The sequence below is a fragment of the Danio aesculapii genome, chromosome 10 (genome assembly GCF_903798145.1).
Source record: "Danio aesculapii chromosome 10, fDanAes4.1, whole genome shotgun sequence".
Lineage (NCBI taxonomy): Eukaryota > Metazoa > Chordata > Actinopteri > Cypriniformes > Danionidae > Danio > Danio aesculapii.
In genome coordinates, this window is record NC_079444.1 from 13,621,962 (window position 1) to 13,649,847 (window position 27,886).

Genomic DNA, 27,886 nt, shown 5'->3' on the forward strand with positions numbered 1-27,886 from the left:
CGTTCACAAATTCGCGTTGCTATATTTTTAGCCAGTTAGCATCGGCGTCGTAGTTATAAATCCCCCAACGCTGGCTGCTCTTTTAACGTCAAGTGCTTGACTAGCCAGAAATATGGACTTGAGTCACTTATTATAAATGCGAAGCACGCAAGTTTAGTTGCTTTGCGCTGTTTTTAATGCACTAGTCTTGCTTGTTCGGGATGTTTTTACCCTTAACATGGAGACAAAAAGAGGGGAGATTCCAAGAGGTTTACTGGATGACCTTTGCAGGTAAAACGACAGAATACATTCACGTATGACTGCATGATTAAAACGAACGTTAACTGTACTGTAGGTTTAATATGCGTTCATATTAAGTTAGTTTGAGCAGTCGAGTGCTGTGTAACTGTCTTTGTTGTAAGGCTGCGTTGCAATACATATATGAAGCCACTAACGTAGGAAGACTTTAGGGATTGAAGAAGATACCTTCGCAGTGAGCTTTGCGCTTTCGTTTATCATTGGTGCGTTTTGAGCCTGCAGGATGTTTGTGTTGTGCATCACATGCGCGTTTTAAGTCAGCTGCAGTTTTGGACACGTGCCAATTCGGTTGGATGTTGGCTGTACATGTTTGTAAACACTGGGCTGTTCTGCCGTCTGAAGAAGAATATATTAATAGCTGTTGTTAAGTATTTTGTCATTTTGACCTAAATGGTCAGTTGACTGACTACTTGTAGAACTACTTCCGTACATGCTATGGTTCCTGCATTTCCGGTAATAACTTTTGTTTATTTTTTATTAACAATGCATGAACAGAAAGGCATTAATACTTTTTAAATTACACAAAAGACTCAGATAACAAACAATTCACTTTCACAATCCTTCCATCCTCAATAACAATAACACAACATATATACAGTTGAAGTCAGAATTATTAGCCCCCCTGTTTTCCCCAATTCCTGTTTAAGAGAGAGAAGATTTTTTTCAACACATTTCTAAACATAATAGTTTTAATAACTCATTTCTAATAACTGATGCTATGATGACAATTAATATTGTACTAGGTATTTTTCAAGACGCTTCTATACAGCTTAAAGTGACATTTAAAGGCTTGACTAGGTTAATTAGGTTAACTAGGCAGGTTAGGGTAATTAGGCAAGTTATTGTATAATGATGATTTATTCTGTAGACTTTTGAAAAAAATATAGCTTAAAGGTGCTAATAATTTTCACCTTAAAACGGTTTTTAAATAATTAAAAACTGCTTTTATTCTTGCTGAAATAAAACAAAAAATACTTTATTCAGAAGAAAAAATATTATCAGACATACTGTGAAAGTGTTGTTGCTCTGCTAAACATCATTTGTGAAATATTAAAAAAGAAAAAAACATTCAACGGAGGGCTAATAATTCTGACTTCAACTGTAAATAAATAAAATAACAAAAAAATAATAAAATAAGTGATAAAATACATAGCAGACGAGTTGAAGTTCTCACAATATGAAACCAAAATCCCCAAATAATGAATATAAATATCTTGCTTTTTAGCTTTTCATCTCTCTTCAAATATATCGCACATTTTTCTTTAAACACCACTAGTCTTGGGGGAATTTAGAAAAAATTACATTTAGGCATGGGACAATGATCGTTTTGAAGATATACCGCGGAAAAGTCAAGATTTTAAAACCGGCACATTTTTCTGCTATATCATGGGGTTCATACAGTCATGGAAAACCTGGAAAAGTCATGGAGTTTTGACATGGCGTTTTCCAGGCCTGGAAAAGTTTTGGAAAAACAGAAAAACCCACAAAGTTTTGGAAAAGTCATGGAAATTAGTTTGACAAATATCTGTATACTTGAATTAGGGCTGTGTGATATTGGAAAAATCTGACATTACGGTATTTTGTATTTCTGTGATGTATATTGCGATGTGAATACAATTTCACCAGATGATTTAACAGGTTTATTTGGATTGATTTAGTAGAGGAGTGAATCTCTAATAATATATAACAAATAAATGACAAGCACAGATAAATAAAATATAGTAAAGATAAAAGTGAGTTTTCAGGTATTCACTATTCAGGTACAGATATTGAATAATCAACACTGCATAGTCTTCATTGTAGATTATTTCATCTTTATTAAAGTTACCAAACATTTCTTGTGGCCGGATGTTTTAAAATCTGAAATATTGAAATGTTCACACAGTCACAGGCCTTAAAGGGACAGTTTACTCAGATTAAAATGTACTCACTAGTTACTCACACTTCACTTGTTTCAATACTATAGGAGTTATTCAATTATATTCTTTTTGTGTTCATTAAAACAAGAAAACTCATAAATGTTTGAAACAAGTGAAGGGTGTAATGAAAATGGGAAGTAATTTTTGGGTGAACTATCTTTTTAAAAATGTATGCAGATGATAAACTTTTACTCCATTATGAATAAACTCTATATCAAACTATAATCCCAACATTGCATATCCTGTGATATGACTATTGCGGATGCACACATTGTGATATTGATGCTGAAACGATATATTGTGCAGCTCTAACTTGAATATAGGTTAGTTGTCTTTACTTTTCTGTCCTTGGCCAAATTCTTTCTCTGACATTGTTAGTGCTGTGTAAGCATTATCAAAATCCATTTTACATGGATATAAAAACAAATTTAAACAAAATAGTTTGTTGCGTGTTTTATGATATGCTGTAATAAATTTGAACGTCATTGTTTTTCTTATTATTTACCATGTATATGTTGACATTACGTCATGAAAATGTACTTAAAAGTTCTGGAAAAGTCTTGGAAAAGTCATGGAATATTAGTAGTAAAAATGTGTATGAACCCTGTATACCATTACTACGGTGTATGTAAGATTTAGTTTTGTTTTAAGTTATTTAGGACAACAGTATTTCCAGCAGAAAAGATCTCCAAAACGGCTTTTCATTCGTTAGATTTTTTTATTTTTTTAAATTGAGGACAGCAGAAGTCAAAGATTTGTTTGAATTATTTAGCCTGACATGTTTACTGCTTCAAAATATTAGAAATGTTTCTCAAAATAAAATATGTTGTTTTCAAAGGGGAAAAAAGTTTTTTTTTTTTAACCCGGACATTGAAAAATATATATTTTAGAGCAGCAATCACAATACCGTGATATTTTTATCCAAGGTTATCATACGATCAGAATCTTAGACCGACCCATGCCTAATTACATTTATGAATATAGAATTTAAATATCAACAAATTATTAATTATATAAGATTTCTTTTTATCCTTATTCATTATGTAATAACATTTGCCTTCCCTACATGCATAATGTGCACTGCGCTGTGATTTTTTATTTTATTTTTTTTTTTTTTTATTTATTTTTTTTTAAATAATGTTTTAAGGTACAATTCTTGTACATTAACTATTACTTTTAGCTCCATTGACTCTCAGTTGGCTGCTTATTCAAAGCTATTAACGTGATAGTTCCCCAAAAATGAAACTGTTATCATTTACTACTCTTTACTTGGTATATTCCATTTTTTTGTTGTGGTTGTTGTTGAGTACAAAAGAAGATTTACTGATGAATGCTGGAAACCTGTAACCATTGACTTCCATAGTAGGATAAACAAATACTATGGAAGTCAGTGGTTACCTTTTCCATCGTTTTTTTTTTTAAATATCTTTTGTGCTGAACAAAAAAAAAAACCTTGAACAAGTGAAGGGTGAGTAAATGATGTCTTTTTTGGGTGAACTGTCCCTTTAAATTATAATATAATATGTATTTTATTTACAAATAAACAGCCAGTGGTTTAATAATAGGGATGTAATGACTTGTTAATAGTGTGAATTAGTACTTAATATGACTTGTTACCTGGTTTGTTTCAACGTGTGGTTCAAGTGTTCAACCTGGGGCAAGACAGTTATAATATAATAGTATTATATAATAGTAACTAGGGCTGCACAATATATCGTTTCAGCATTGATATTGTAATGTGATCATTCGCAGTGGCCACATCTTAGGATACGCAATGTTGAGATTATATTATAATTTATCATTTGCGGGTGTCTTTGATGCCTGAGATTATATAATTATATATAAACATTCAGGTATAACATATTGTACCTTTTTTTACCATAATTACAATTAATTTGATTGAATTATTTTTATTATTGAATTACTGTACTTGAACACTGTTAGACTCAGGAAATGATAAAACATTTTATTTCAATTGCATCTTTTTCTTGATTGTATTTCTAGATTGTTATGCGTGAAAGTACTCAGAACACATGGAAATACAGAAATGCTCTGCAAATAGCACAGACTACAACGAAAATGTGTCGAAGGACCCCAAAAAGTTTATAGATTGTTTATTAGATTTTATGAAGATGCACTCCCACTGCAGAATCACCCCAATCGATTGAACACTATAAATTCTTTCCAAATATTGATATTAAGTCATCTGGTGAAATTGTATTCATATCACAATATATATCACAAAATAAAAAAAATATTGCAATGTTAGATATTTTCAATATCCTGCAGCCCTAATAGTAGTAATACTGTTTAGTATCTCACTATAAATTGGGTGTTTATACAAAAATCTTTATGGAATCCTTTTGCATTTCAGGATGGGTGTCCCTCACACGAGTTTGATCATATTGGGGGTTTTGCACCATTTAAAAGATCGAAGACCCCTTGGCTTGTTTATAATAATAAAAGCCAAAATAGTTTGATGCTTATATCACTTATTCAGGAAAGGAACTGTATTGTGTATTCTCGTTGAATGATCTGCTTTTAGCTCATGATGTATGAGTAAAATGTAGATCATTGAGATTACAGACATTTAATTCTATTTATGATTGTCTGATGCTTCAATATCTCAAATTAGTTTTTCATAAAACTAGCAGGTATCACAAAACTAGTCCAGCCAGTCCCTTATGATCAAAACATGCTTTAATGTGCTTCTGCTTACATATGCTTATGGCTTCATATTTTAAGTATTTAATGTTTGTGTGTGGTTTTTATCCTGTAGTCGTTTCATTCTTCACATCCCCAGCGAGGAGAGGGACAATGCCATCAGAGTTTGCTTCCAGATTGAGCTCGCCCATTGGTTTTACCTGGACTTCTGCATGCAGAATTCACCAGGACTACCTCAGTGTGGGATAAGAGACTTCGCCAAGGCTGATATCCTTAAGAATCATTTTAATATAGCACTCAACAGCAAAAAAAACACCCAGAGAGAGAGATTTTGAAAAGCTTAAAGGAACAATTTACCCAAAAGTAAATGTTTTCTGCCATCATTTACACTCTTCCAGGTTGTTGCAATCCTGTATACAATTCTTTGTTTTGCTGAAGACAAAGGAAAGTATTTGAAAGAATATCAATGACAAACAGATCTTTTATATCTATGATAACATTTTGATAATGCTCACAGAAAACATACAAGAGACTGAATGTTATTCTCTGCTCAGGTCTCATTTATAAACGTGACATGCTCACAAAAATGGGAGTGGAAATGTTTTGAAGGTTGTGGCCTATAAAAACTAACTTGGTGGGAGAATATTTTCAGCTGTAAGTAAAAGAGCATGCGTACAAACATTCTGGCAATGAGGGCAATTGGCGACACCAATATTGACCTTCAGGTCTAGGAATCAGTCATTTAGACATATTAAATTTAAATTTTTACTTAATTGAACCACTTGAAACCATCATATGAGCCAGAATCGTTAGTAAATACATTACAGTTATAAAATAGAAATGTATCATCATAAAATGTTTTTAAATTCCATTTTGTAAACTTGTAATTGTCAAGGCGTGCACAATGGCTGGCTTAGCACAATAATACACTACAAAGGGATGTGTACTGTGACTAAATATAAATAAAAAAATGAATATGCTTTTCCCCAATATTGGACTGCTACTTTTTATTGTGCTTTAAATATTATTTTTGTTTTAAATGCCACGTAGTGCTGTGGACACTAAAGCAAAAAAAGAAATTCTTTGTTTTAGGCTTACATCAAACAAGAATCTTCATTCGCACTGCTCTACATTTTTACATTTTTATAAATGAAACCCCTGATTAACCCAGTGCAAGAATTGTGAGGGGAATAACAAGGATGTTCCATAGAATCCATTTAGGAAATCAACAATTACAACACATCTCTGTATTTGTCGAATGCGAACAGAACTAAATTTAGTTTATTTTATATGTTTGTATCTGTTTTAATGTGAAACTTTTGTCCTCGCATTTTGACCAGGGGTCTGTTCTTGCTCTTAGGTTACTCGGTTAGCTGGATTTGGTTATTGACAATTTGACACAATCCAGAATTGTTTTGTTTTTCAAAACTCATCCGAGAGTTGTTGTCATAGTAACAGGTCTGGTAGCTCAAACCTGCATGGGAGCAGGCCTATTTCACATAAACAGGATTAGATTGGGTCAGTTCAGTTAAATTTTCTTACAGTAGTAGTTATATACACTTGGGGAAAAAAGTAAATATATATACACACACACACACAAGTTAAAATTAAAGTTCAAAATTATATATATTATTAAAACTTACTGTATGCAGTCTGCACTCCGAAATAAAAGTTCAAAGACTGCCACCTGGTGGTTCTAAGGGAAAATATATTGATATGGACGTTTTGCATACAAACATGTACAATTTGTGTATAATAATAGACATGCATAATATGCGACTTTTTTAAAAAAAAAAGAATAATAATTTATGCAGTCATGACCATTTTTTGACAGCTAATATTATGGTGACATGATTTCCCAATTTCTGTTTAACGGAGAGAAGATTTCTTTAACACATTTCTAAACATAATAGTTTTATTAACTCATTTCTAATCACTGATTTATTTTATCTTTGCCATGATGACCGTAAATAATATTTGACTAGATATTTTTCAAGACACTTCTATACAGCTTAAAGTGACATTTAAAGGCTTAACTAGGTTAATTAGGTTAACTAGGCAGGTTAGAATAAGTAGGCAAGCTATTGTATAATGATGGTTTGTTCTGTAGACTATCGAAAAAAATATAGCTTGAAGGGGCTAATAATTTTGACCATAAAATTGTTTTTTAAAAAATTAAAAACTGCTTTTATTCTAGCCAAAATAAAACAAATAAGACTTTCTCCAGAAGAAAAAATATTATCAGATATACTGTGAAAATTTCCTTGCTCTGTTAAACATAGTTTGGGAAATATTTAAAAAAGAAAATAAATTAAAAGGGGGGGCTAATAATTCTGACTTCAACTGTATATAATTTATTTCTTTCTGCATATTTCTTTAACATTGCAATTACTTTTTAGTCACTGTCCATTCCTGCTGCCCCAAGGAGAGGATGTTCAGAAGGTTTTAGAGCAGTGGAAAGAATATAAGATGGGTGTGCCTACATTTGGTGCCATTATTCTGGATGAAACACTTGACAATGCAAGTTCACATCTGCTGAAGAACTCATAATCTGTTACACATTACTTTAAAGATCTTGATGTCCTTATTGAAGTTTTATTTTCTGTCTGAAGGTGTTGATGGTCCAGGGTTATCTAGCCAAGTCTGGCTGGGGTTTTCCTAAAGGAAAAGTCAATGAAGATGAGGCTTTCCACGACTGCGCTGTGAGAGAAGTATGCAGTTTTTCTTTGCTTCAGAAAAATAAAACCAAGATCTTGTGTATTTATAGGTCAAAATAATGATAACCATGTCAATGTTGTTTTGCTTTTTGCAGGTTTTAGAAGAGACGGGATTTGACATCAGAGATCGTATCTGCAAGAAGACGTATATAGAGCAGAGGATTGCAGATCAGCTGGCTCGATTGTACATTATACCAGGAGTTCCTAAAGACACCAAGTTCAACCCAAAGACCAGAAAAGAAATTAGGGTGTGTATATGATTTTTTTTTTTGGTCAAAATATATTTATTGCCGGTTTGTTACAACTTCAGAATCAAATGAAAGAGAATCAGGGACAGTAATCCTAAAATAGCCATGAGTTGCTTATGTGGCAATAAATAAATAAACAAACGGAAACATAACATGCTTAAAATAAATTTTTTCACAGCTTTCCTTCGTGTTATTTAACCTTTTGATAGCTTTCAGTTATTATCGAGTTGGAATTTAAGATTCTGAACAATATAACTAACATTACCAAGTCAGAGTAGTAAAACTTGTCTGGCCCACTTGAGTACAAAAGTGTAATGTTCTTTTGGTTTTTTAGAAGCATTTTTATTGATCATTTTAAAGGGGAAGTTCACCCAAAATGGAATTTTGTGCCATTGTTTACTTACTCTCAACATGGTCCAAACCTCTTTGAGTTTTTCTGATGAGCACAATGTAAGATAAACTGAAGAATGTTTGGAAAAAATGGCAGTTAATTTCGGTTGTATTTTTTTGTTTTTCTATGGATGTCAATAGCTGCTTTTTCCAACATTCTTTAGATTTATTTTGTGTTGTGCTCAACAGAAGAAAGAAATTTAGGCCCAATCCCAATTAATTTTTTTTTTACTCCTACCCCTTCCTCTTGGCCCTTGAAACAGAGTGTGAAGGGGAGGGGTTTCAAAATTTACCTCTAAGAAATGGGACACGACTACAACACCTGCACACGTCATCATATGTCGTCACGAGCTCCTAATTTAGATGAGATTGACAACAGTAACTGCTGTAGTTATTCCAGTTGGGGTATTTAACTTAAGGAAATCACAGAAGTCAACATGTTGTTATTATAATGATAAAATGTGGAAATAAACTTGCAACTGTCATGTTACTCTGCATTTACACCATGGCCATATTCATCTATGTTAATGCAAGGAGACGATGTTGTACCAGACACTGTAAAAAGGGTAATTCCCAGCCACTAGACTTTTCCGACAGGGGATTCAAATGTCATTGAGTGTCACATGTGAAAGTATGTTGTGGGACTGCTATACAGGAGTTACTATTAGGGATTATCGATAGCGAAATTTAGTGTTTTTGTACATTATGTTTTTTGAATGTAAATTATGAATGTATTAAAACATTTGCTTGTTTGTTGTAAAAATTCTTAATATTGCCAAAAAATGCTAATTTGTCCATCTCCTGACTCCCATATGCAGCCATTTTGTCGTTGTAGTTGTATTTTGGGAACTTTTTTACCCTCGTAATTTTCAAGTGTGGTGCTGGAAAATCTCTGTTTCAAGGGCTATCTAGCCCTTCCCCTTAGCCCTACACCATCAAGCTAAAGAGAATTGGGACACCCCTTCACGTTAAACTACAATACAAGGGGTAGGTGCAAAGGAAAGTAATAAGGGGTAAAATTTGGGATTGGGCCTTACTGTAATTGTTAAGAGCAGAGTGCCCAAAGTAGGGTTTACATTCAATTTGAAATTCGCTCCAACCAACTCCCCATCATTTTCCCTATCTTTTCAGATGGGATGGCGGGCCAAACTAAAGGTTACCAACTAAAATGCCAACTATAATGAAATGTTTCATTTAAATGTTGTAAATGAATCAGACTTTTAAAATGTAAATACTGTCACTTGACAGATGCACAAGACATCGGCGAGCAAATCAAGGCAAAGGCAGGAGCAGCTCGACTAGTGTATTCAGCATTGTACTCCATTGTGTTATAAATGGGATTGTTTATGTTTTTACTATAATATGTTCATTATAAAACGTTAAAAATGTTACTGCATAATTTTTTATTATGTTTTTAAGCAACGTTTTAAAGTTATTTTTAAATAATACAGTAATAAATGAGAAATTACACATGGCAAATTTAATGTAATACGGTTTGGCATATTTAACTTTGGCCCACAGCTCTAGTTTAGTTTCAAAAAAAGTTTAGTTTTTGGACACCCCTGATTTAAAGGCACTTGAATGTAAATGGTGAGAAATTTTCATTTATTTCTATAGAAATAGAAATTTCATTTATATTTATAGAAATTTTCAAAGGTGAGCTACACCTTTAATTTTTCTGCTGTTTTGATTCCTGACAGAACATTGAATGGTTCCCAGTGGATAAACTGCCTTGCCACAGGAACGATATGACTCCTAAATCCAAGCTTGGATTGGCTCCTAACAAGTTTTTCATGGCTATTCCATTCATGAGGTACATCTTCTATTTTGTCTCATTGATGAGAATGTTGTGTTTTTGTTTGGATAAAGTGTAACTGAGCCGTAATGTGCCTGTCTGCAGGCAGCTCAAAGAATGGATTGCCAAACACAAAGGAGAGTCGACAAGCAGTGATGAGGATTTTGCGTCCAATGGCAGCACACCATGCAAACCATTCCGGTGCGGTGATTGTTGCCATAGAGACCCTTAACCATCATATTTAACTTGTTTTGTTTTTGTTTTTTTTTTCCTCTCTCTCTGCACAGGGAAAACATTCACCATCATGTTTAGATATTATATTTGCATAAAAGCTTCTAGTGCATTTAAATAGTGTGTACACACTATAATAATTCTTAGTTTTCAGTCAGATAACTAGTGTCATGACCTGTAGGGCAAAACACAGAATTGAAGTTTAGACCTGTCTAGTTTGTTTAAAGGTACTATAAAATTAAACTCTTGTCATATCTGAATAGTTAGTGTTCAGAACTTGGAAATTATATACTGTAAGCCTCAAACAACATTGTTTCCTTGTTCGTATGTAAATCATGTAAGTGCAAAAACAGGCCAGTTAAAACAATAAACAGACACATGAAATCATTAATATGCATGTTCCAGGCTGTTTGATTGGCTACAAAGTTTCCTAGTGAGAATACAACAATGATAATTTTTGTCCTTAGTTTATGTAAGCTTGTATTAAACATACTATGTATGTGGGTCTTCCTTGCATCCTAAAAACCCTTAATGGCTTTTCTGTGAATTAAGGACTTAAATCCTAGCAGCAAGTCTTGAATTCATATGATCATGGCATTAGTTTTATGAGGAATTATTTCCTTATGTTTCATATTTAAAGTAAAGCAAAGGCATAGTTTCTTCAGTGAGGATTGTAATCGTTGGCACCTTCAGTGTTCACCAGGCTTGAGAATGAGCTGTATTACTGCTTCATTCAGGATGTCATTAAGGGATGGGATTGTATCTTATAATTACAGATTTCCCTATTTTCTTATGTCTGCGGGATGCACTGTTTATATAGTATAATACAATGAAAATATGTTCTATAAGGTCCACTGCCTGTGGCGTGCATATTAATGCTTCCATGTGCAAGTCTGTGTTCCGATTCAGCTGTTTTTCACCAGAATTTACATGAAAACAAGGATGGTATAAATAGTTTTGAGTCTCACGGTATGCCATTTCCGTGTACCGAACTCTTATTATTCAGCTATGCTTGGGTATTTTCAGATTTTCATTCTGTGGCACCTTTAAAATCACAAATATTTTTGTCACTTCTCAATAAAAGAAAAAAAGTACTTTAGATAATACTCACTTGCAGTATTTACACTTTAAAAACTGGGGGAAATTCTAAAACACTAGCATACAAAGACAATAGAGATATTAACATATCATACACAGTAACACCTTAGACAAGCAAATTAATATACAATGCATAATTACATACTTTTCAAACATTTTTAAAGAGTAATTTGAATTTTCTCTTGTTGTTTTGATATGTTAGTGCAAACCTGGTCAGTCGAGGAAAATGTAGTTTTGCCCTGCAGGTGGCTATTTCTATCAGGGTATGAAATCATGTGAAAATTATAGCTGCGTCCAAAATTGGCCTCGTGGTATAATAAAAGTATCCATTGAATGTGCAACTTTTAACAAATTTCAGGAAGAAGTAGGTCACCTGTGTACTTTTTCCGCTACTGTGAATTCAGACATAATATTTAGCTCACACACTGCGGATTTGGACGCATGAACAGCAGGGTTGATGGATCAATGTTAACTTAAGATGCTAATCAGTTAGTTTGTTAGTCCAAACGTTTTTTATACTGTTCTGTAAGTGTAGACAAACTTGAAGTTGACATGCTTGTGTGTGTGTGTGTGTGTGTGTGTGTGTGTGTGTGTGTGTGTTCCTCCTTCAGCAAATGTGTGTCTTTTACATGGCACATTGTGTTAGAGCATACAATCAGGTTATTTATTCATTCATTGAGGCATTATACTATATGATGACTACATTTCACTTTATAAGCTCAACAGTATACAAATGTTTCATCTTCATTTTTAGAACTTTCCGCTAATTCTTTTCAAATAGACCTTTTTAGCCTCTGTGTGGCACACTGTGATAACTGTTGCAACCAGAAAAGTGGGGATTTTAGCAATAGTGTTTTAAAGATGCTGCATAAAAGTAAAGTAGAACTTCTTAAGCATAAAAACACCATAATAAACGGGCAGATATTTAAGAAACGTGCTTATTGAACATACTGGTTTACCTGAAAAACAATGCTAATGTGAGTTATTCTTTGAAAAAGTGTGATCCGTGTCTATAACCTGCCCATTGCCAGTTTAGCCAATTATATTTTGGCACCCAGGGTTGCTTTGATAGAAAACACCGCATATTTAATTTCAGTCATGAAGGCTGCTTTAATATATGTGTGCGCTGCCAAGGATGTCACAGCAGCATCATCAAAGTAAGATGCAGAATAAAGTATTACAAATGTAAACACTAGTTTAATAGCTTACATTGTAAGACTCGATGGCTAAGCACACTCGCGATCTGTTGGTGTCATGAATCTGGCAACATGCATATGCATCAGATTGAAGGAATATTAGCCAGGAAAAAAAAAATCCTATCCAATGTTTTCAATTTGAACTGCAATACCTAGTTCTACCCTGCACACTGCACCTTTAAATCTCATTTTAGCAGTAAATGTTACCATTTTAATTTTTTCTCTTCTTTCTCATTTTCCCTGAACCTCTAAATCAGGGGTGTCAAACTCAATTCCTGGAGGGCCACAGCCCTGCACAGTTTAGTTCCAACCCTGCTACGACACACTTACCTGTAGGTTTCAAACAAGCCTAAAGGACTGAATTAGTTTGATCAGGTGTGTTTAATTATGGATGAAACTAAGCTGTGCAGAGTTTGACACATGTGCTCTGTTTATTAGTGAGTTAGGCTGCGGTCACATTGCACTTTTCTCCCCATAGACTTCCATTCATACGCACGCGAACGCGTCAGAGCGGAAACGCAAGTTTCGCAGTTCGCTGCGTTGGAAAGTTCAAGCTTGGTGAACTCTGACCTGCGAAATCGCATCGTTATTGCGTAAGACCAACCGAGGATCAAAACATGACCTCTCTGGATAGAAATTTAAAATATGGACTAATCGCTTGCTTTTTTTAATGTCTAATCATCTTGTTTAATCCCACCCATTTTCGCAGCGCTGTACAACAGAAATTCGCATGCACAAACTCTAGTGTGACCGCAGCTTAACATTGTGTTTGTTGGGCCTTCTGAGTTTGGCTCTGTCATTTTTGCTTTCAGATGATTGTTGAGATAATGACAATATTCTGGTTTTTCCTCTGCTCAGCTCTAAGCCCAGGAGATCTCAGTTATTGGTGGAATCATCTCCAGTGTCCGCTGACAGCTGGTCAAAGCAGAAACAGAAAATATTTGGACAAACCTCCCAGAGTGAGTTAGCAGATGTGCTTAAACCCAAGGTAGGTTCAGATCATGAAGTAACATTTGTACATAAATTAAGATCCAATCCCAATTCTATCTTTGTACCCCTACCCCTTGGCCCTTCAAAGAGAGTGTTAAGGGGAAGGGCTTTAAAATGTACCCCTAAGAAATGGGACACCACTACAACACCTGCACATGTCATCGTGAGCTCTTGCTTCATATGAGATCGACGATAGCAACTGCTGTAGTTATTCCAGTTGTGTCATTTTTTTGGTATTTATCTTCAGGAAATCACTGAAGGCATATATTATGTTATCATAATGATCTAATGTGGCAATAAGATCATAACTGTTCTGTGCATTTACACCCTGGCCATATACATCAAACACAAGAAAACAGCATTAACATTACACCAGACATTGTAAAAAGCTCATTCCCAGCCACTAAACTTTTCAGGAGTTATTATGGATTATAGATAGCAAAATTTTTTATTATTTTTATTTATTTTTTTTTTTTTAAAAAGCATGATGGTAAAACCCAAACGCGGTTATGAATATATTAAAACATATGCTTCTTTGTCGTAAAAGTTCGTAATAATGACAAAAAAAACTAATTTGTGTATATCTGTCTGGGTGCAGCCTAGCTGGTGTATTCTGGGAAATTTTCTTACCCCTTGGTTTTAAGTGTGGTCCTGAAAAATCTCTTTTTCGAGGGGTGTCTACCCCTTAGCCCTTCGCCTTTAAGCTAAAGAGAATTGGGGTAAGGGGAAGTGCTAAGGGGTAGAATTGTGATTGGGCCTAAAACATAGTTAGTCAGTAAATCAGCTCTTACAGGAAAAAGTAAGCATTGCAAAATCACACCTTCAGACTTGAAACTAGATAAACATTTAAGTCAAATAAGCGTTTTGAAATCCAGCCCTTAATAGGAAGAAAATCAAATTGTTCTTTTTAATTCAAGACATGATGAAGTTCTTTATACTAGATGCTATATTAGGCATTCTAGACTTAAACATGGGCATTTATTTAAAGTAGAAGTTGCTCCAAAGTTGTCAGTATTGTAGTAACATCCTAATCGTAAAAAACATACTTTTGAAATCGAGTTATTTTTAAATTTGAATCCTTAAATTACATTTATGTATTCATTTGTTTGTTGATTTTCTTTTTAATTGTAAATTTATTATTGAAATGTTCTTGCCATGAAAATAGCCTTGGTTGCTGACATAAAAAAAAAAAAAACATCACAACATAAGTAGCTGATAAGATAATCTCTCATTAGATGGTTGTCAGCACTTTGACCAAAATCTGATGTAATACAGAAAAATTTAAGCATTTGTCAATATGCAGGAGCTAAATTATATATTGACTTTTTTGTGTTCTTAATAATGTTTCAGTACAGAGGGCATGACAGTCAACTATAAAATTATGATGCATTGGTAATTACTATGAAAATAGCCAAAAAGGCTAGAATTGCGTTTGCAGTTCATATCAATTCTTTGGTAACACGTTAGTTTGGGCCACAATACACTGTATTAACAAACTCGTAACTAACACTATAAGCTTAACTAGTTACCTGTTTATTAATAGTTAGTTATAGGAATGCACCGATACCATTTTTTTGGAACCGATCCCGATACCAAAATCATCGACCAATACAGATCCGATCCCGATACTGTGCCGTTTTTAAAATTTATTTATTTATTTTCATTTTAAGCATAATACAGTTTCTATAGTTCTGGTGATAAACTCAAATAATATTTCTTCTTTAGTAAAAATAACAGACCTATAGGCCTACTATTTATGACAGACGGCACAATCTAACTAAAAACATGATGCTTGCTGTAAACTATAGGCAACATTGTTTGAGCATTCGTAATTACATTGATCTGTTGTGGTCCAGCTTATGTTTCCTGTTTTAATATTCAGATTTTTCTTTGAAATCTGTTATAGGCCACCACTATTGTTGGTAAAATAACCAGCCTTTTAGCAAAGCCTGATATTTTTCTGCAGGTTTGATACAGACTAAACTGTCTGAGGTTAGTTTTACTTATTAAATCCATACAGCGTCCGTCAGTTTCACTTTTATTGAAATAATCAACTACTTTTACCACAGGCTTTACAAATTCTCTATTCTTCTGAGGGGAATACTTTCAGTGTTCCAAATAAACTCAGTAGGAAGGATGAGAGAACAGAAACGCATTATGAGAATAATTTTACAAAGTGGCGCACATCACGTCTGTGCAGCCAGTGCGTGAATGACTCGCTTGATGCATCACTGAGAAGCAGCGCGCAGCCCTCTAGTATCTGTGAACACTTCCAAATCTGAGCAGCACCAAGGGAAGAAATCAGTGCGTTGAGGAACTGTCCAATGTATTATTGAGCTTTTTCTAATGTATAATTTCAGTTAGGCCCACTTTGTGTGTGAAGAGTAGGTAATAACCCTCTCTACTCCAGTGTTGTGAATGCGATCTGCTGATCTAACAGACACAGCGCAACATGATTTAGAAACAGCAATGACCTCCTTGTTGCTGGTCAAATTAACCCATTTAATGCAAAACTAAACCCATTTCCCACTAATTATTTAAACTAAAAGGAACAAATAGTCTTGGAGAACGCTTTTCGTGTTGTCATAAACGACCACAGCACGCAGTTTGATTGTGAATGAATGGAGAATGATTCACAGGTGCAGCAGAGGGAAGCGCTGAAGTGAACATGAATTTAACCACTTGAATATTGTCTGTACTTCATCTGTACTTCACATTAAACTATAGAATGGTTTCAGGACATTTATAGCGGGCCTACAAGACAACTTTCTAGAGGTTTATAATACGCGCAAGAATATATAACACAGAATATTGCGCACACGCAAGATTGGATTTGGATCGGTACCAGCTGGCTGATACTAAGGTTGGGTCAATAGACAATGCCATCTTCCATCGCCGATGCCGGCTCAGCATCGTGATCCTCCGCCCCACCCCCTTTCGCAAACCCTCTCGCGAAAAATACACACTTGGGCCCCAGTTACACTAATACGTCTTAGTTTTAAAATAGCATTTTAGAATGAAAACGATCCACATCCACACTGGCATTTCATCTAGCATTTTTTAACAGCCTTCCACTTGCTAAAAAAGCACATCACGTGGCCATACACACACACACTGTCATACGCTCGTCTGAGCTCCAGCTCCGTGGATGCTTTACGCAGTGCATGTTGGACAATTTATCAAGGATGTACCGCTGGATCGTGTCTCACTATAGTTGTTAAACGTGATATTTAATTTATCTTGTCTCTATCTAACGACTCTCCAGTCTTTTGAATCTATCATGTAACGTGTCACAGCGTCAGTACACCACTTCAGTCTTTCACTTTCACGCATGTACTTAGTCATTTTAGTGAAAACCTCAGATACTGTTGGTTGGTTCCTGTTGGTTGTGCACCTTTTTTAACAACCAAGTTTGTGGACTCCATTATATTGACACAGAGTCCCGCGAAAAAAGTGATCGACAGGTGGTCATTTGTGTGTAAATTATGATTTGGTTATGGGTAAAACAAAGACCATACGGGTCAGGTTGTTTAAAACTGTAGGCTACAAATAATTAATTAGTTATGAATGAATTATTCATGAATAATTAATTCACCAGCGCCTATGATGACAATGCCATCGTCCATCGCGATGTTTCAAATTAGACATCGTACGATACCAAATTGGTCGACATCGCCCAACCCTAGGTAGAAGGTAGAAGTTGGGTTTAGGTTTTGGGTAGGATTAGGGATGGGATTAAGGATCAGGATTAAGAGCATACTTTATAATTACTAATGAACAATGTCTTAATAATGAGCAGGTAATAAGCCAGAAGTTAATAGCATGAATTGTGACCTAAACTAAAGTGTTACTAATTATTTGTTCAGTTGGTTTGCTTCTGTACAGATTAATTAAGCTTTTATAGATGAGTGACCTGATGACATCTTTGTGAAGTGAAGTGAATTGATGGTTTTAATCCTGATTTGTTGATTCGCTCTGGGGTTTCATTGCAGAATCATGTTAAAGGCAATGGGAGGAAACACCAAGAGTCTCCAAATCTGAAGAAAAGAGTCAATGGTATCAGTCAGCAGCAGGTAAAATCTGTCATCTTGCTACACACATTATTTACTGTGCTTTACAGTATAGCTCTGTAATACTATAATGTCTTGTAGAAAGATGACAAGAAGCTTCAGCCCAGAAGACTGCAGGATAACTTTGATGCAGGTACTTTACAATCTGGATTTTCAGAATAACTGATTGGATTGTATCACAAGAAATGAAGAGTTCAGATGCAGATGCCGCTAAAAGCCACTTCCAAAAATGAGATAATGACTTTAAGTGAATGCTTTAGGCACGTAGTACACCATCAACAAATAGATTTGCTTCTAATCATCCAAATCCCAGGGTCAGCTCATTCAGAAATAACAGTTTGTTGGCAAAAGCCTCTAAACGCCACTTGCCTTTGACCGCAAAAGCCGCTATATCCCGAGAACCAATCAGAAGGTGCGAATCGTATCATATGTTTTTAATGTAGCAGCACGCTGATACACCGGCTTTTATGAGGAGACTGTTTTATTCCGCTTTCGATTTTAAAAGAAGGAGTTTGATGAACTGGATAAGCCTGTCCGACTCTCAGTGAATGGCAAATGAAAACGTCCCTTACCTCAAAACTCTCTACATTATAAGAAAAAGAAAACCTGTTGTACAGTCGGACGTGTAACATGCATTCATAACGTTTTTTGTGCAGGGACAGTACTTTGAGTCCGATTTACTATACATTAAACGGCAACTGCTTTTCACTATAGACGAAGTTAAGATGTTGTTCTTTTATCTCTCATGGATGCTATGAGGATAAACAAGGGACCAAGACATTAGGGGTGGTGAAAATAAATGAATGACAACCTTTAAAATTGTCTGAGAGGCATCCCCTTTTTGCCCAGTAGGCCTACCTTGTGTTTTATTTGCTAATTTAAGCTATTTAAAAAAAATAATTATATATATATATATATATATATATATATATATATATATATATATATATATATATATATATATATATATATATATATATATATTATATATATTATATATATTATATATATTATATATATATATATATATTATATATATATATATATATATATTATATATATATATATATATATATATATATATATATATATATATATTATATATATATATATATATATATATATATATATATATATATATATGTTTAAAACTAGACTTGCATTAAATCTAAATCCCAAATATCAGAAATGACAACAGATTGTTAAGATTTAATGTCAGTTTAATGTTATTGATTAATGCACTTACTTGCCAGATTTCATTCATTCACTTTCCTTCTGCTTTTTTTGCTGTGGTTTATCACAGTGGAATGAACCGCCACTTACTTGACAGATTTATATATTTTTAATTTAAGGGGGTTTGTGTAATGTGTTTTATGTTTGTTAAAATAATTTCTAATTGCATCTTTAGTGATTTTCAACTAATTAAACTGTCTTGTCCCAATAGGCGGAATTAGAGGTTTTTGCAAAAAAAGCACAAGTGGATTTAGCTGGTTTTGACACAAAAGAAAATTTACCTTGTTAAAAATCAGAGTAAAGTGACATTTTTGAAAAAAAAAGTTATTTTATTTACTAGCTAACAACCCTATCATTACATATAAAAATGAAACTTCTAAACCTAATCAAAGGAGCCTGATAGAAAATTCTCATTTACAAGAAAAGAGGTCTGATGGATTTAGAGGGTTTTGCATCTGAATTCTTCAAATATTCATGTATATACTTCAAATGCAATCTGAACTTTATAGATGTTTGAAAATTTGTGTATTATGTGAGTAAATGTACAGTTATGTGCAAAACAAAGGACTGCTTTAAGTGCCAATATGTTTAAAGATCTTATTTTGAATATACAGGGTTCATACACATTTTTACTATTAAAATCCCATGACTTTTTCAATAACTTTTCCAAAACGTTCAGGTAAATATTCATGATCTTGTTTCATGTAATGTCCATGCAAACGTGGTAAATAAGAAAAAAATGCACATTCAAATTCATTACATCATATCAAAAAAAAGTGAGACAATCCATGTAGTTTATATTTATTTCTATATCTGTAAAATAGTTTTAAGAAAGTATCTTGTTGTCTGGGCTCAGTGGTTAGCACAGTAGCCTCACAACAAGAAGGTCGCTGGTTTGAGTCACAGCTGGGTCAGTTGGCATATCTATATTGAGTTTGCATGTTCTGCCTGTGTTTGCGTGGGTTTCCTCCGGGTGCTCCGGGTTCCCCCACAGTCCAAACACGTGCAGCATAAGTGAATTGAATAAACTAAATTGGCCGTAGTGTAATTGTGTGTATGGGTGTTTCCCAGTACTTGGTTGCAGCTGGAAGGGCATTCGCTGTGTACAACATATGCTGGATAAGTTGGTGGTTCATTCCACTGTGGCAACCCCTGATGACTAAAGGGACTAAGCTGAAGGAAAACTAATCAAAGAATGAATCTTGCTGTCTGTGTGAATTTTTGAAATGTTGGCTTGTGTTTTCACAAAACTTATAAGATTAGTACAAATTAGCCTTTAGCACCCACAGTATTTTACCTCTGCAGTTAGAGATTTTTTCTGGACATGACACTCTGTGAAAGAGTGAAAGGCTTTGATTTTTAGAGTTATTTCATTTTGAGTGTCATGTCCAGAAACAATCTCTAACTGCAGAGGTAAGATACTGTGGGTGCTAAAGGCAGGGTTCATACGGTCATGGAAAACCTGGAAAAGTTTTCCTTTTCCCTCACATTATTAGTGCAGCGTAAGCATTATTTAAATTAATTTTACATTAATCTGAATATCAATTAAAACTAAATAGATTGTTGTGTGTTTTACAATATGCTGTAATAAATTTGAACATGCACTGTTTTTCTTTTATCATGCATATGTAGATATTGCATGAAACATTAGGTCATGAAAATTTACTTGAAAGTCTTGGAAAAGTCATGGAATTTTAGTTGTAAAAATGTGAATAAACCCTGTAAAGGCTAATTTGTACTGATCTTATAAGTCTTGTTAAAACCCAAGCCAACATTTCCAAAATTTTCACACAGACAGCAAGATTCACACAGAAAACATCACGTGAAGGGATAGACATCTCAATTTAATTTTATTTAAAATGTACTCAATTTTATCATCTCAAATATATTAAAGTACACAGATAATTGTTGAACTAATTTTTATGACTTTTCTAAAACATTTTGGCTTTAATTGTTTTTCCAAAATTTTTCCAGGCCTGGAAAATGCCTTTTCAAAGTTTCATGACTTTTCCAGGTTTTCCAGGATGGTATGAACCCTGAATATTGTAGGGATTAATTACAATTTTAACGCAAAAAATAACCAGTCTGTCAGATGATGAAGAGCCGGAGTCAGAGATTCAAATAAATAAAAGAAGTTTACTGAAGATAGTTTGCAGTTTCATCAGCAGAAGCCAGCTTCAACACTCACAATGAGTTCCTAGGCCGTTCTGCTTACAATCACAAATCAATAACAATTATACTCTCACACAAGGTCATTAACTGCGTCAAACATATAGGTGTTCTAACCTGATTGGTTAAAACACCGATCGACTGGGAAAATTTCCACGTGGGTGCGTGCGTACAATTCTGAACAATATCTTAAGCATATAAACATCAGACATCCACTAGACTGTTTAGAGCTGCAGGACTCCAGACCTGTGAAATGGATCCACAATCCAATAGAACACACACACTTAAAGCACAATCTGTTTCTTACCCAAGGCTGAGTGTACCTTTCGGCTGTCTTTATCAAAACATTCAGGCAGTTATAATATCCTTACTACACAAAGTCTATCTTGAATAAAAGTAGAAACACTTTAAAAGAGTAAACCGTAATAATAGCAAAATCACTTCAGACATTTTAGATATTATTAACTCATAGAAATAACAGTAGAAACAGTTGCTTCCAGTCCTCAGCCCTCAGTTCCACTTAAGGTCTCCGTGACCTGTGACCTAGTTTGGTGGCTCCTGAAAATAGTTATAAAGAGACAGGCAGATGCACTGAACATTCTTATATGAAGCAGAATGTTAACTTATTCATTATTTAACACTCATTTAAATAATCAAATAATCATATTTAATAAAAATAATGAAAAACAGGATGATGTGAAAAGGATAAACGTTGATCCATGCTGAGACGGATTGGAAGGTAGAAATCTGAATCCTTCAATATAGTTGAAACATTATCTTTCAATTCTAAATCAAAATATTTAGAGATTTTATGAATTCTGTGTTTTGTTTTTATAGGTTTATTTTGTTTTAATTTAATTAATTTATAATTACCCTGTTCAAAACAATAGCAGTATTAAAAAATTTTCTGTTTTAACTGTGGATGAACACTAGATCAGAAGAGAACATTTTTACTCTCATCAGTCCACATTTCTCTTTGGAACAGTCAGTCGCCATCCACCTATGTTATACGCAATTTCGAAATTTAGTAAATGCGCTTTTAAAAAAACAAATGCACACAACTTGGTTGAATAAAGTTTTATCCTATAAGGAAAATGTGCTTAAACTATTATGGAAGCATGTCTACTGAATGAATTACAGAATGTGCCTCCAAGTCAAATGTTTTTACTGATCAAGACTTTCATTTTATAGCAGGAAAAAGGGCCTAAAATGGCTTCTCCTACCACAGTTATTTTAATTTTTCTTTTTGATATTTGGTGCCGGTTTATCAGGAAGTGACGATTTTATTCTCTTCGACTCTTTGGATGTGTGTTTATTCGACTCATTGGATGTGCGTTTAGTCGCATGTTTTTGTTTTGGTATTCTAGTTTTGCTCATATCTAATTTGCATCATTGGATGAAGATATAGCTTATGTGTTCCTTGGCAAATTTTAACCCATTTTGCACATGCTGTATTGTTTTGAACAATAGGGCTTTATGGTTTCCTGCTGACATCAATTATCTTCTGACAGTCACTGTACTTAAAGCTCATTTAAGATAATCTCCGATCTGTCTGGAGGTGATGATTGACTGTCTGGAGGTTATGATTCTTCTGTATATTGGGTTTTTGTTGCCATTTCAAGTATTGGAGATCATTTCAGTTGAACATCTTGTAATTCCATCCACTTCTTCACACGTTTTCCCTTCTCAAAAAGACTCAAATTATATTGTTCTTTAATGTTTGAAGTGATCCATTTTGTTCAGAAAGATTCATTTTCAGAAAGAAAGATCTTTTATAACAATGTTAATGGCCGTCATTAATAAAAAGTATTGTTGATTTTCTTCACAGAATGAATACATTTTCTCATTAATTCAACTCTAATTAAACACCTCTTTAGTTGCTTTAGCCAAATACTCACCAAAAACAGCAGGCAGGACATTACAGTTGGCTCAGTTTTTTTCTGTTACACTACTGCATTCACAAATTCATTTGCAGTGCGCAAATATCACTGTTGCTAATACCAGTGATTCAAGAGATTGCATGTGTTTTGCATGTACAATTCTATGAATAGTAACACGTTTATTCATTTAGCAGATGCTTTGCTTAATCCAAAGAAACTTACAAGTGAGGATTAAAGAAGCACTTCAGATCTTCAGAGAACGGCAGTATATAAATGCTATAAGTCTAAATTAGTTTTAAAAATGTCATACAGAGGAAAGAGAGCACGTCCAACAGGTGGTTTCTCAAGCCCACTCACCTGTGTGGAGCACACTCAGAATAGCACAGTGTTTTCCAGAAATGTGGAGTGTTGAAGGAAAGTGTCTGGTGCATGCGAAGAGCAGAGAGTGTGTGTCCTACGGGTGGTTTGTCAAGCCCACTCACCTGTGTGGAGTACACTAAGAATACCACAGTGTTTTCCAGAAATATGGAGTGTTGAAGGAAAGTGTCTGGTGCATACGAAGAGCAGAGGGTGTGTCCTACGGGTGGTTTGTCAAGCCCACTCACCTGTGTGGAGTACACTAAGAATACCACAGTGTTTTCCAGAAATATGGAGTGTTGAAGGAAAGTGTCTGGTGCATACAAAGAGCAGAGAGTGTGTCCTACGGGTGGTTTGTCAAACCCACTCACCTGTGTGGAGCACACTCAGAATAGCACAGTGTTTTCCAGAAATATGGAGTGTTGAAGGAAAGTGTCTGGTGCATACGAAGAGCAGAGAGTGTGTCCTACGGGTGGTTTGTCAAGCCCACTCACCTGTGTGGAGCACACTAAGAATAGCACAGTGTTTTCCAGAAATATGGAGTGTTGAAGGAAAGTGTCTGGTGCATACGAAGAGCAGAGAGTGTGTCCTACGGGTGGTTTGTCAAGCCCACTCACCTGTGTGGAGCACACTCAGAATAGCACAGTGTTTTCCAGAAATATGGAGTGTTGAAGGAAAGTGTCTGGTGCATACGAAGAGCAGAGGGTGTGTCCTACGGGTGGTTTGTCAAGCCCACTCACCTGTGTGGAGCACACTCAGAATAGCACAGTGTTTTCCAGAAATATGGAGTGTTGAAGGAAAGTGTCTGGTGCATACGAAGATCAGAGATTGTGTCCTACTGGTGGTTTGTCAAGCCCACTCACCTGTGTGGAGCACACTAAGAATAGCACAGTGTTTTCCAGAAATATGGAGTGTTGAAGGAAAGTGTCTGGTGCATACGAAGATCAGAGATTGTGTCCTACTGGTGGTTTGTCAAGCCCACTCACCTGTGTGGAGCACACTAAGAATAGCACAGTGTTTTCCAGAAATATGGAGTGTTGAAGGAAAGTGTCTGGTGCATACGAAGAGCAGAGGGTGTGTCCTACGGGTGGTTTGTCAAGCCCACTCACCTGTGTGGAGCACACTAAGAACAACACGGTGTTTTCCAGAAATATGGAGTGTTGAAGGAAAGTGTCTGGTGCATACGAAGAGCAGAGGGTGTGTCCTACGGGTGGTTTGTCAAGCCCACTCACCTGTGTGGAGCACACTTAGAATCGCACATTTTTTACCGTATCTAACACAGATCTAAACATCTGAATGTTTGAAGATTGTTTTTTTTTGAAGCCCAGCTGTCATTTCATTTTATTTATTTTTGGTAAAATGTAAATATTTTAATCATTTTAATTTCTTTAATTATTTGTTCATTAATCGATGGACATTTGGTTTCTGAATGCTTGTACCCATGTTTAGTTATGTGAGTAAATATATGTTCATATTAACCTGCATGTGAAATTCATTCATGCGAGTCATTTAAGTATGATTAAGGATGAAGGGAATTTTTTTTTTTTAGATAATATGTAGTTGATTATGCCGAAACAACATTGGTGTTTTGTGGGCTTGGAAATTAAGTTTTAGAAAACAGATATTGAAGTGTGCGAGGAGGTGATACATTACCATTTTAGTGTAAACAACAGCTTAAACTGTGACTTAAAGTGATAATTAACCTGAAAATTGAACATGCACATTTACTATCCTACTTTACTATCCTATTACTATTTAAGTCTTTGAGTTTCCTTCTTCTGTTGAACACATAAGAAGATATTTTGAAGAATGCTGGTTGCTGGCACCTACTGACTTTCAAATAAAAGAGAAGAAATACTGTGGCCAAAAATTATTTAAGTGAGAAAATTATGGCAGAATCTTCATTTTTGAGTTCACTATCGCTTTAACAAACACTCCTGTGGATTAGTGTGCACCAGTGGTGTAAAGTAAACTTGAGTAGTTTTTTTTTTCTCAAAAATTGTAATTTACTAAGTAATTTAAAAAAATGTGTACTTTTACTTTCCCTTTGAGTACATTTTTACTACTTTCCTTCAACCTGCAGTCACTATTTCTTTCCTGTCTATGGGGATTAGAAAAATCTGTCCTGTTATTCCTGTCCAGTCAAATCGCACATAGAAAGTAAATTGCCTCATAGTGAATTATCTCAAGACATGAGCGATTTTTGTAATTGCAGCAAACTGTTTGAAAGCATTTAAAGTGTCCAAGATGTCCAAAATCTTCACACACATTGACCCAGAGAATGTTACGTTTACACACACATGCACAAATTACATGTAAATACATCAGCTTTTTACAGCGTAATACTCACTACTCGCCACTCTTGAGTACTTTTGAAAGGGTTACTATTTACTCATACTTTGATTGACGTATATATATCTCAAATATCATGTATTTACAACAGATACTTTTACTCTCACTACATTTACAAGCAAGTAATGGTACTTTTACTTGAGTGATTTTTCAGTACTCTTTCCACCACTGATGTGCACAGATTAATTGTTCACCTTAGCACACACTACTTATCAAAATAACCATTGTAAATTTAGATTTCTTGAAAGGGGACATGCTATATCATTTTTTGCACAGTTCTCATATCATTAAAAAGGAAACTTTTTGGTAATCTTCAATTAAAGGCTGAAAATTTTCTTCCTGTTTTTGGAGTGATGGTCCTTTGTTGACGTCAGTTTGCCAGCTTCAACCACAATGTTTTTAACCACACCCCTTGTACCATTAATTTGCTATGAGGGAATGATGTGTAAAAGACAGCCCCGCCTCCTACTCTATATTCAATTTCAGTTGGAAGTACATCAACATACATAGCTTCCAGTTCATCAAATATTTACTGCATATTAAACTGCATTCGTCTCACACTGTTCTCTATTGTTTTTCAGATGCAGCTGGTGATGTTTACCTTTATAACGGACAGGCAGACTGTTATGGGGAAAATGAGTGCATCCTCTCTTCACGGTCCTTTCTCAGCTTCAAATTCGACAAAGACGCCATCATGAAATCCTGCTTCGAGTCCTAATTAGTTTTTAAAACATCCACAAATGGATCTTCTGAGCTGCAAACATGTTTTGTTCGTTGGACCAAGACTACAGATATATCAGAATATTCCTTTCACACGCAAATGTCAGTTCCTGTTAATCTGGATCTGTAATGCTGTTAGTTTGAGTTCTTTTTAGACTTGATAATTCTGCTAAAACTTCCAATCATGAGATATTCATGATAATGGCGAACGTTTGTGTCATTAAAGAACTTGTTCTTGGTAATCCCGCTTGGTGTTCTGTCAAGAAACTAACCTGTTTAACAATGCTTGGATTCAGAGCGCCCTGAAGTGCATATTCTGCTCATGTTTTATCATTGTGAATTCAATAACAATCAGACCAGCTGTATGTTGACTTTCTATGGCTGAATCATTTCAGTATTCACTGCTGTGTTAAACATACAACCGTGAAAGTATAAGACATTTAAGCTGCTCAAAAAGAGCATCACGTGACTGGTACTGTACAGATTGGTCAATGTTACCCATAGTGCTAAAGCAGAAAACGCATTCACGCACTATATCCAGTCTAGAGTCGCCAAATGTCAGCGTACTTTGTGATTTTTGTCATATCACATTGTGCTGTTTTGGTGAATAATGTTTAATCTGTGTTTCCTCTTTCTATTCTGTGCAATGGAGCCATTCGTTTTCTATTTTTCTTCATTTATGTTGTTTATCATGCCTTGACTGGGATTTCACACCATCCGTGTTTATGATACAATATTATTAATATTTGTCTCTGTGAAATAGCACTGACATTTGTGGTAAGTCGACTTCAAATTATGCAATGTGATTCGCTTAACCGTATTATCAGTGGTTTGTATTGTCATTTATTTTCTTCAGTTTTTTTTTTTTTTTTTTTGGTAAATAAAGACACTTTTTTTTTGTAAAATGTGATTTTCTTGTCATTTCATTGTCGGATGTAATACATTACAAAGTAAATAGTTACTGTAATTAAATTACTTTTCATTTGAGAAAATTACCTTTTTTTTAGGGTGTCTGCAGGGGTCTTAAAAAGTATTAAAAGTTGATAAATTAGAAAATTAAGGCCCTTAAAAGGTATTAAAAAGTCTAAATCACGTTTTTACGAGGTCTTAAATTTTAAGTGTCGTCCAAAGTGTTTGACTCCAAAAAAGCATAAATATATTTATTTTCCTCCTAATATTAACAACGTAGTACTCGGTCCACATGACTGGTTCGGGCCGGGGTGCTCCTCCATCCGAGTGATGTCACATAATTTGTGACAAACGCAGGAAGGTGCTGTGACGCTCTCCACATGTAGTGAAACCATAGGGCGAAACAGATGGGGTAATGTAAGTTTGCGTACTCCTGGTTGGAGAAAGACGAGTTTTAATAGTGACTGAAGACTGTCGCTGAAAACAACCGCGTAATTTGTTCTTTCAAGCTTTGTTTCTTCCGAGCTAATCTAAATTCTGTTGCGCGGTTGTACTCCATTGATTTAACTGTAACTGTTTATTAGCAACTGTTTATTTAGTTAAAGGTTTGATACTGATTAGAACTTGAAGTGGTGATGAAGTCTTAAAATA

The 27,886-nt window shown here is 34.7% G+C and overlaps 1 protein-coding gene across 1 annotated transcript; it reads left to right on the top strand.

Moving 5' to 3' along the window:
* On the top strand, nt 1-27,231 carry dcp2 (decapping mRNA 2). The gene is made up of 11 exons (XM_056467149.1): nt 1-270; nt 4,996-5,147; nt 7,273-7,400; nt 7,493-7,591; nt 7,693-7,845; nt 9,936-10,048; nt 10,136-10,231; nt 13,414-13,543; nt 17,538-17,618; nt 17,697-17,748; nt 26,188-27,231. The coding sequence occupies exons 1-11, from the start codon at nt 218-220 to the stop codon at nt 26,322-26,324; spliced, it is 1,194 nt and encodes a 397-aa protein (XP_056323124.1). The 5' UTR covers nt 1-217; the 3' UTR covers nt 26,325-27,231.
* The last annotated feature ends 655 nt before the right edge of the window (nt 27,232-27,886 follow it).